This window comes from Galeopterus variegatus, unplaced genomic scaffold (assembly GCF_000696425.1).
Source record: "Galeopterus variegatus unplaced genomic scaffold, G_variegatus-3.0.2 Scaffold4847, whole genome shotgun sequence".
Lineage (NCBI taxonomy): Eukaryota > Metazoa > Chordata > Mammalia > Dermoptera > Cynocephalidae > Galeopterus > Galeopterus variegatus.
In genome coordinates this window covers 94,388-105,079 of record NW_007730958.1, presented here as the reverse complement: position 1 = coordinate 105,079, position 10,692 = coordinate 94,388, and the positions used below count along the sequence as shown (strand labels likewise).

The 10,692-nt window shown below is 55.3% G+C and overlaps 1 protein-coding gene across 1 annotated transcript in view; it reads right to left on the bottom strand.

Moving 5' to 3' along the window:
• LOC103603886 (SH3 and multiple ankyrin repeat domains protein 3-like) overlaps positions 1 to 10,692 on the bottom strand; it is a gene marked incomplete at its 3' end in the record, with an annotated part of 112,197 nt that overhangs the window by 52,476 nt on the left and 49,029 nt on the right. Inside the window, exon 2 of the mRNA XM_008588460.1 lies at positions 8,133 to 8,351. Within this exon, the coding sequence (XP_008586682.1) occupies positions 8,133 to 8,339 (207 nt within the window). The remainder of the gene's footprint in view (positions 1 to 8,132; positions 8,352 to 10,692) is intronic.

Here is a 10,692-nt window from a genome sequence, read left to right as displayed (position 1 = left end):
GCTCCGCATGTGCCCACAGGGTTACTGGCTTGGCCGGAGGCTCTCACGCAAAGGCTGAGAGCTTCAGTCCCACTGGAGCTGTGAGGCTCGGGAGCAGCGGTCACACAGCGAGAAGCAGCAGGTCTGGACCACGCTGGGAGAGGGACAGCTCCAGGAGCTGCTCTGGCCACCTCCTCCCAGCAGCGGGTGCAGTGACAACCTCGCTCAGTGGCTCCCCACTCAGTGCCTCTGGGCAGGATTCCAGGAACTGTCTCGTGTCCCTGGCTGCATAGAGGACTCAACCCCACAAGGGACTTGGCACAGAAACAATGTCCGCTTTGTTGCTGAGAGCTCACACCCTTGGGGTTTCTGTTCTCAGCCTCCAGGGGCTTTGTCTGTCTTGAACAAAGTGAAGAGTGGTCCTCAGAAAATTCCAGAAACAATGCTCCTGAGAGGAGAGACTACACCCTCGTAGGCCCGTCCTTTTCTGAAGAATTGTGATTCTAGGCTGGCGAGAAGGTGACACTCCATCACTCATGCCCGACAGGCTCCTATACTTCTGGCACAAGCAAACAAAATGCCCACCGTGGGAAACGAGCCCACCACACACCACGGTGAGAAGACCCTGCAGAGAAGGGGCCACATGGGCAGGACAGCAGGACACGGGCTTCTCAGTTGCAGCGGCTGCTCCCGTGCTACATGTGCGTGAGTCCTGTGACCCTGCCCTCGTTTCCTGACAGCCTCACCCTGGCTGCTGACGAGCGTCCCGACAGCTGACAAGATGGCGTTCTCCCCCAGCGCGTGCAGCGCGAGCAGGAGGGCAGGAACCGAGAAGAAAGAAAATGGTGACAGACACTTATCGGGTGCCCACTGTGCTTAGCATGGGCCGGACATCAGCCTGCAATGCCACACTTCACAAATGGCAGCTGTCCTCACCTGACAGACAGGACCTCGAGGCTCAGAGACCCTCAGAACCTTGCCCCAAAGCACCCGGTGAATGGCAGGGGACGTGACTCTGCTCCATCCCAGGACGACCTCAGCCGGCACTGATTTCCACGTAGAGCTCCTGCCAGCCACCTCCCCATGGTGAGCACAGCCGCGGCCACAGATCTGGCCCAGATGCCAGGCAGTCATGGGACGCATCAAATGCCAGCATCCTGGGGCTTCCTTCGGCCATGTGTCCCCGGGCCACCTGCTCTGCCTTTGGTAGCTCTGAAGTCTGGTCCTGCATGTTCCCGTCTGTGAACTGGTCCTGAGCACAAACCTACCGCATGAGTTGGAGGGAGTTGGAGGGGGTGGGTGATGGTCTGTCTCCTCGTCCAGCTGCAGGTGACATGTTGCATTCGATCAGCACTTGAGACAGATGCCCTTTCATGGGCATGTCATACGTCAACAGAAATGCTCACAAAGGCTGCCTGCCCCAAGGCCACTACAGAACCTCTGGAGGCGGCAAATGCGAGCCTTTCATGCAGGGTCTACACAGTGGGCACTCGGGAAGCCCTTGAAACCACGCACATGCGGGGTTTCCCTGCCATCTGAATGTGTTCCTGGAGATGTGTCACGTCAGGGTCAGCACAGTGCAGGCTGTGTGCCGCCTCGTGGGTGGGGTGGCCAGCCCACCAGGGCAGTGAGGGGCAGGGGCTGTCACTGTGGTCACGTCCAGAGGTTCCCTCCTTCCCCACTTGCTCTGACGTCCCATCCGGATCTCTGGGTCTGGGGTCTGTTATCCAGGAGGACAGCTCTCCAGTGCTCCCCCACCCCTGGCGTCAAGCAAACACACAAATAAAGGGGTCTAACGACCAAAACCGGCAGCACGAGGAGGGGTCCCGCTCACGGGCTGCAGGGGCCTCCACCACTGAGAGCTTGACGCTGAGAAAAGCAGACAAGTGACCCCACATGGAAGCCACCCCAGAGAATGTCCAGAGTGAGAAACGGGCCGAGCCCAGGCCAGAAACACCCCTCTCAGACAGCGCCCGGAGAGCGGGACACTAAGGAGGGGACAGAAACCCAGCCCGTGAGTCTGGACAGAGGTAAGCACAGGGGTTCTCTCTTCCTCCCCACGTGGGCAGGGCGTGGGGAGACAGCAGGGCTGGCTGTCCGAGCGCCCCTTGCAGGACCGGGGAGGCTGCAAGTGGGATGACCGTCCACGGGGACGGGACATGTTCCCTAACTGGGAAGGCTGCATCCCGGTGCAGAGCATTTAAGAAAATCTCAGGAGAGAAAAGGGAGGCCCGGCACTCCCCACCCTGGGCCTTGTCATCTAAAAGGCAGACAGACCGTCAGATCTGCCTTTATGAGAGAGTCGAGGAAGAGCCAGCCCCGCACGTCAGAACCGAGACCGAGCTGCTGACAAGCCACGGCCCAGGACGGGGGAAACAGCGTGGAGATCACAGACAGTGCAGAGAAAAAACAAACAGGAAGGCAGACGGCATGCAAAGCCACGCGTGGCTCAGACCTGGGTGAAAATACACCCCATTAACAGAAGCAAAGTCTCCAAGACTGCTTTATGCCCAGGAGGAAGATCCTAAGGCGTAAAACCTCCTAAACAAACTAACAACCCAGAAGTATTTCCAAAAAGCAAGCGCAGGGCTACGGAAACAAATGGGAAGTTAAAATAACACAGCTGCAATAAATTAGCAATTGCAGGACCAGAACGGATCCGACAGGAAACAGGACAAGGAGAGGCTCCGGGAAAGCGTGGCAGACAGACGGGCAAACGGCACGCGACGGCACCAGAGAAGGTGAAAGGTGCGAGGAAGGGAACTCCAACGCGACAGAAACCACCAGGGGACGCGGGCCCAAGAATGCGAAACTGCAGGCCAACACATCCGTGGGATGGCGCTTCAGAGACCCAACACACAACACGAGGACGACACTTAATAAAACTGTGTTGCATCGGGGATTTTTGTTAAACAAGGAGATTTCAGTGACTCTTGCCACACACACACACACACACACACACACACAAGGAACAATGCGAGGACACGGGCTATGTTGATCTGTTTCACCACAGTAACCATTTCACCGTCCATATGCATCCCATGACATCGTGTCGTAAACCTCAAATATACACAGTTAAGCTTACTTGAAAAAAAGAATTACTATCCCTGTAATAGAGAACCCAACCGACAACACAGAAAAAGTGATAGAATACAAGAAAACATCCTTAGAAGGAAGGATAAACTTAATCTGCAAATTGGAAGTTTTTCTAGGAAAAAAACAAGAATGACTGACACCAAACAGTTCTGGGTCCAGCAGCAGAAGACAATTCCTTAGGAATTCAGTCAGGAAAAAAAAAAGTCACCTACAATGTGGGAAAAATTAGACAGCTGGCCTCGGATGTCTCCACAGCGCCACCCAGGGCAGGAAGACAGCGTCCCCACACACCAGCGGGGACTGTGATAGAAACATCACGCAGAGGAAAACAACATTAAACCCCAAGAGAACACGTAAACATTTTCAAAGTACGGCAAATCCTCTTTATTCTTCAGTCCCATATTTGGGGATTTGCCGACATGCTAAAACTTGTTTATAACCCCAAAATCAATACTTGCAGCACTTTGTGACACACACTTAGTGACAAAATATTTGAGCTGCCCGACTGGCCCATGCGCCCGTGGAGGTGGGACATGGCAAAGGCCGCTCTGTCTTCTCGTTCTGGTTCTCACAATGCACACAAGACTGCAGTCTACACAGTGCCGCGTTTTTCACATTTTTGTGCTTTTTGTTGGTGATTTTGCCACTTAAAACGTCACCCCAAGCGTCGTGCTAAAGGGCCGTCTAGTGTCCCTAAGCATAAGAGTCCGTGACGTGCCTAACACAGAACATGTGCGTGTTAGGCGCACTTGGCTCAGGCACAAGTCGGTCATGAGTTCAACGTTAATGAATTAACAATATACCCCTATATTAAATAAGGCGTCTTTAAACAGAAACACACATAAAAGAACATCATGTATTGATCTGTTGTTGGAAATGTGACAGAGGGTTGCAGGAACCTAACCCTGTGTTTGCCCAGGGAGCGAGGGCTCAGTACTCACTAACTCTGCATTTGTGGTGACTTTACGGAACAGAATTACTGCACATAATGAGAATTGATCACACCTTCCCATCCACTGGGGAAGCTGCCTCAGGAACACTTCTGGAGAAAACCCCTCAACAGTGAACCCCACCCAATTAAGGGGTGAGACGAAACGAGGAACTGCAAAAGGGCCGCTCCAAAGGCTGGATGGCAACTGCGTGCAAACAGTTCCATGCCCAGCAAGGATCAGGAGGTGGGGAGGGAGAAAGGTGTACGCGTGTGCTTGTGTGTGTGCGTGTGCACGTGTGCGTGCAACCAGCTACTCACTAACCAAACCCTTGCCCTCCCCTCCCTGGGCTGAGGGCTGGGCCATGCTCCCTGGGAAGGCAGGGAAGCAAAGTGCTCTGCAAGTTCTTTCCCTCCCTCCCTCATCGTCTGGCAGACACAGAGGACCCCGTGGAGGTTTCCAGAGCCCCGGGGAATGGCCCGGCTGCCCCGTATGAGGAGCCTGAGTGTCCGCATGGAGCAGGGCCTCCACATCTTCATCCCGACAACCGGGTGGACTGAGAAGAGAGAAAGAAATAAAACATCTTTGGGTTCTGTGCCTGAGGTTTGGAGGCCTTTTTGTTACAGCAATTAGCTTAATTTTCCCCAAATGGTATAGGAAAAGAGCAGCACAGTGAGAAAGGAGAAAAAACCATAATACAAAATGAAAACAAATTCCAGCCTGGCAGCATCTCATATCCACTTCTTTTAACTTTACAAATTTACTTGGAAACAGTTTCTCTTATGGCAAAAAATTACTAAAGTTCCTCCTTTCCTTCACTGTCTTTTTCTCCTTTTATATCCAAATAAAATAATGTTAATGATGTTCATTTATTAATAGTGTGTGTGGTTTGAGCCCACGTTTGCCAAGGTACTTCTGTCTGTGTGCACATGCACAGGACCTGCATTCCTGCGGAGAGGCAGGTTGGAACAACGTTCACCGAAGGCTGGTGTCGACGGCCACTTCTGGGACTGGCTTCTGTACTTCCTTGCATTACTTAAATTCTTTATAATAATCATTTACCACTTGTATAGGAATCGTTAAATGACACAGAAGAAAGAACACCAACACGCCATGTCCACCCGCCTGAAAAGCCATTTGGTGCTGCCAGGGTGGCCCCTGGGCCTGCAGTGTTGCCGGATTGGTTCTGGGATGTCAGGCCACCCTGGGCTTTCCCTGGACAGCAGTGTCACATGGCTGACCTTGTTCTTAGAGGACAGGAGTCGGCATCACAGCCTCCCCATCTAGTTAGCACATGTCCCCAGAGAGAGCAGGGCAGACCCTAAGCGGAAGGTCCCTGCTGGGCCAAGCACTGCTCGCACGGGGGGCAGAGGACACACACAGGTTTAGTCTCACTTGGGACCTGGGCCTCGGAGGTGCTAAACCAAGGAGATCTGTGAGCCCCTGCATAGCGCCGGCCAGGAAACCCAGATGTGAAAATCAAGGAGGTCAAGTCAAGTAACGGTGCCAGCCTCCACAGCCAGCAGGTGGTACAGCCATTGTCCCGGTCCCCAGGGCACTGGCCCCCTCCCCCTGGTGGCATGGTCCAGTAGACTGTGCGCTTGAGGTCAAAGGGTGAATGCCAAGCACTAAGCCTGCCATCTGAGTGCCTCTGAGACCGTCCATGCCACCCTGTCTATACCACCCACCTATCTGTCCCACTTCCTTTAACCCAACTGTGAAAAGAGGAGGGTCCTACCAGCACAGAGATCCACAGAGACACTTCTAGAAAGGACAGATGGAGATGGTCAGGAATCTCATCCAGGCACCCCTCTCAGTCCTAACTCTCAAGGGCCGCTGTGTCCTCTCTGCAGCAAAGGGGCCTCTTGCCGACCACCCCCCACCAGACATTTTTTAGGTGGATGGACAGTGGTGAACACCTGCAGGCCAACCTGCCCAGGGGCCTCCACTTCCAGTTCTGTCTTGCGCCTGCAACCTGAGGCTGCAAGTGGCACAGACCTGATGCAAGTGAGAGGGGCACAGCTGGGTGACTTAGCACCCGGCACTCTCTGTCACATGCTCCTTCCGCTGTGCACAAAGGTCTGATTTACAGAGATCCTCCGAGGGGGGTGGTGCCCACCCCACACCGAAGCTCCAGGTTGCCAGGCAGTGACACAGCGGCCCCTCGTCCAGAGAGACAAGAGAATTCCCACCGCTGGAGGTGCTCGCGGGGTCTGGAACCCACCAGCCTCTGGAGAGCCTCTCTCAGGTCACCCACTCTCTTACATGCCCTGGACTCTGCCACCCACTCGGGACACTGGACAGTGAGACTCCATGGGGAGCTCAAATCCAGCCTCTGCCCTGGACGTGATCCCCTCCCCACCACACACCTGGCCTGATCAACCACTTCCCAAATGCACAGGCTCCACCCACCCTCAGCACGTGCCCCTTCACCACCGTGCCCTCCCCAGAGTGAACCCTCGTCCTTCATGGCCCAGCTCGATGGAACCAAGTTGGGGGAGACTCCCTGGTGCCTGTGCCCCCTCTGCCCACGGGAACCTGCTCATGACTGTTCATCCCCAAAGCAACCGTCTTCCTCCTGTCCACGGTGCCAGGGAGCAGGACTGTCAGTCTCTGCATCCCAGCCCTTGGGATAAAAGAGATCCTAAATCGCTCCCAGTTAAATTTACCGTGATTAACTGGGGAGAAGCAGGTTCCACCTCAGAGACTCCAGAGATGGAGAGAAGCACTTCCTTACCTAACAGACACCCTCGACCTGCCTGGGCGGAAGCCCTCCGACCATCTCCTTATGTCGAACTTCTCTGCACGGTCTGCAGGGGCCGGCACCCCGCATCTCACCGCCTAACCACCCCCTGCTCCCATCACCGCGCTCCGGCTGCACAGCTGGGGGCCCTTCGATGCATCTGCCTTCAGGAGCTGGGTGACTTAGTGGCGCCAGAGACCAGGCACATCCCATCCCCCCCGGACTGCCTTTACCACTGTACAGAACCATGCTAGTCCCTAATTCTTCCCTCCCCGGTGCCCAGAACAGACCCTGGTTCATCACAGGTGCGCAAACAGTCACTGAGCAAGGGAAGGTTAAAAAGGACCATGGCGCAGCCTCACGTTGAGGCCCTTGAGAAGTGCCCGATACCCCCAGCGAGCATTCGGGAGCGCCGCTTATGAAATTAGCCCTTTCATGGGAACCAGGAGAGGCGAGGTTTGCAAGTCCTCATCTCTGCTGCAAGCAGTTTCCCATTGCATCAGAAAGCCCTGATGGACTTGCAGAAGAAAAAAAGTTCAGGGAACGTGAAGGACGTGCGCACAAGATCCATCTTTGGAGTCCTGTCTCAGTGCCTGGTGGGTACAGGGTGGTGTGACTAGCGAGGCTCACTCCCCAGCGACGGTCATCTATTCCAAGCCTGGTATGCATTGGAAACCACCACCCTAACCCTGCCTCTGCCGCCACCCCAGCCCCCAGGGGCCAACCTCCCAGAGGGCGGCAAACCGCCACAAGGACTCACAGATGCCAGGGACAGCCAGGCATGGGCAAGAAGCAGCACGAAGGGCGGCTAGGGGAGCAGCACAGGAAGGGACGCTGGCCCGGGCCCGAGGGACAGCTAGGAGCTGGCCAGTGGGCAACGCAGGGAAGGGCACTGAGACAGAGCCTGCAGACACCAGGGAGTGGGGAGCTTGAGAGCTCGGGCTGGACACGACTGAGCACAAGCAGCGGGGAAGAGGCAGGGCCAGGACTAGACTTGCCCCATCCTGGTGCTGGGGGCGCTGATGGCTGACACGCCACTGCCCAGGTATCCTTTGCAAGGCAGAAAAATGCTCCCAGGCCTGGCACATAGTAAGTGCTCGGTGAAGGCCTGTGGTCCAAGGCAAGAGCAGTGACCACCAGGACAGAAGGCAGGCAAAGAGCAGCGGAGGCAGGCAGGGAGCAGGGCGAGGGGCCAGCAGGAGCTCAGAGGGGAGAAGAGGGCAGGAGCTTGGTGGAAGCAGGAGGCACAATGTGCCCACGGCCGCCAGGATCGTGGCCTGGGTGGGTCACAGGCAGCCCTGGCGTTCAGACCCAGTGGACACCGCCTGGCAGTGAAGGAAAGGGCGGAAGACTCAGTACAGCAGGGGCCACCGCGCACCGCTCACCGTCTGCTGCAGGTCCTGGATGACAATACGGATCACCAGCGTGTGGCCCTGGCTCTCCTCCGTCCTGGCACTGCCCGGCTTCTCCGCCGTGGCCCGGATGGTGTCGTAGATGGTCTCCTCTTTGGAGCTGTCCGACTCCGAGCCCATGGAATAGTCGGAGAAGCTCTGGGCCATCTCGTCCTCGCTGGACGTTGGGCTGCGCGGCATGGCTGCCTGTGTCTGCAGGCGGGACAAGGAGACAAACAGTGGGGACAGGTGAAAACAAGAAAACCCAGGGCGTGGCGGAGGCTGGCGCCTGGGTGAATGTGGGCACTTTCACAGTCCCACGTCTGTTGGCGGGCACCGACCAAGGCCCCTGTGTGAGCACGAGCGTGGACCCCGGAGGTGGCAGGGATTCGGCACCTCCCACCTCCTCCCCGGAGCCTGGGCCAGAGGGGACAGCAGCCAGGACCTGGGGGGGCACTTCAGGCTCTGGCCGCAGTGCAGTGAAACCCCAGCGTTTATATGGAGCCCCAACTAACGGTGGGGGTGACCAGAGCATAGGAGGATTAGCCAAAGGGCCGCCGGGGAAGTATGAAACTTCCCAAGGTAAGAGAAGAGGACATCTTTGGCAGTTCTTTGAGGACAGAGCAGCAGGACAGAAGGAATGTGGGCTTCGGGTCAGAATGGCGGCAAGTTCATGCTTCAACACAGCAGCAATGGGCACCGTGTAAACACTAAACAAAAAGGCTCAGGAAGGAGGAAATCTCTGGGACCAGGAGTCACACGGATCCCAAAGTCACAGCAGGCAGAAGCCAGGAGGCCCTGGCGGCAGAGGTTCCCCACAGCTGAACTGGTTCTGTCACAGCTGAATGCAGGGACAGCTCCCCAGCAGAGACCCGGGTCAGGCTGCTGACGGCCACCGCGGACCAGGGCTTTAGTGAGCCCTGGTCACTAACGCAGGACACAGGGCACTGGCCGGACAGCTCAGTGTTACAACACCACGGTCACAGGTTCAGATTCCCATACCAGCCAGCAGCCAAAAAAAAAAAAAAGAAAACACAACTCCAGAGGCAGTTGTTCACCGTGAGTGACCGCATTTGTGACACACCCCCCATCTCTGAGGGGCAAGGGTCCAAAAAGAGGTGGAGAGAAGCTAGCTTGTAATGAGTGACAGTGCCAGGGACTTGGCTGAGGACAGGCCATGACAAACCAGCAATTCCACTTACAGGTAAATTCTGTAACAGAGTCAAGCCCACGTGCACAAGGAGAGACGTACGCGATTATTTCCCACAAAAATGGAGGTGCTCTTGGCAAATGGGGACCTGTCGTCACCCCAGTCGTTCAAGGACTGCTTGATCAAGTTGCAGTCTGTCTTTGCCACGGACACCACATCTGTGAGAATGAATGAGTCCAGGCTATAGATGGATGATCCCAAAGACATGATAGTGAGGAAAAGCAAAGCCGTTTGCAGAACGACTCAACAACACAGTACCGCTGCTGGATAAAGGCTGGGAAGATGCGACGCAGTTTCACAGACTGCAGTGGACGTAAGCATCTGGCATAGCAGGGCGGAAACATCCAATGGGAAAGAGAAACACTGATCTCCGGAGAACGGTTCTCACGGGAGGAAGAGGGGATGGAACACCACTTGGAGCCACTTTACTTCCTTAAATGGTCCCAGCAAATATGACAAAGTGTCAAACTCTGATAAAGCTGGGGACACAGAAGCTTGCTGCATTATTCTCCATGCTCTCCTTCCTCCGTGCTGGGATCTTTCACAGCCAAAGGAAGGAAGGAAGGAAAGAAGGAGGTGCAGGCAGTGGAGTGCCATCCCAAACTGTGCCACACTGGCATGAGGACAGCTCTGAGCTGAAGGCAAGTGAGAAGTCTGCTGCCCTCCCCGTTTGTCTAAGCGCAGAATGCACATTCACAAAAGTGTCCCCCTCCTCCCTCTACCAAGAAGGACAAAAGGTCATCACCAGGACCACGTTGGACACTTATCCCCCAGAGACAGCACCGGAGGAATCTGCATAACAAACTTTACTAACTGGCCCTTATCCACCAGCTTGTTTCCCATGTATCTGCCACCCCACGACTTACCACCCTGGAAACTCAAAATGCTTTTGCCTTTGTCTTGTCGCTGCTCTAAAAATGTATCACTCCTTTGCTAAGATGCTACCTAAGCTCAAGTTCTAACCAACTATGTGAGTTACTCTTCACTGCGGTGTCTCCCACATGATGTGCACTGCATGGTTAATAAACGGTTTTTCTCTTGTGAATGTGTCATGGTCAGTCCAACGTACAGGGCCTCAGCCAGAGAACATACGAGGGTGGTAGGAAAAAGAACTTTCCCACCTCCACAGAAGGAAGGAAAGGTGGGAGAAAGGAAAGAAAAAAGGAAGGGTGATGGGCAGATGGATGGATGGGTGGAAGAATGGATCAAAGGACTGATGAATGGACTGGTAGGTGGATGGATGGGAGGGTGGAAGGATGGATGAATGGGTGGGTGGATGGATGGATGGATGGGTGGATGGATGGATGGATGGGTGGGTGGATGGATGGATGGGTGGGTGGGTGG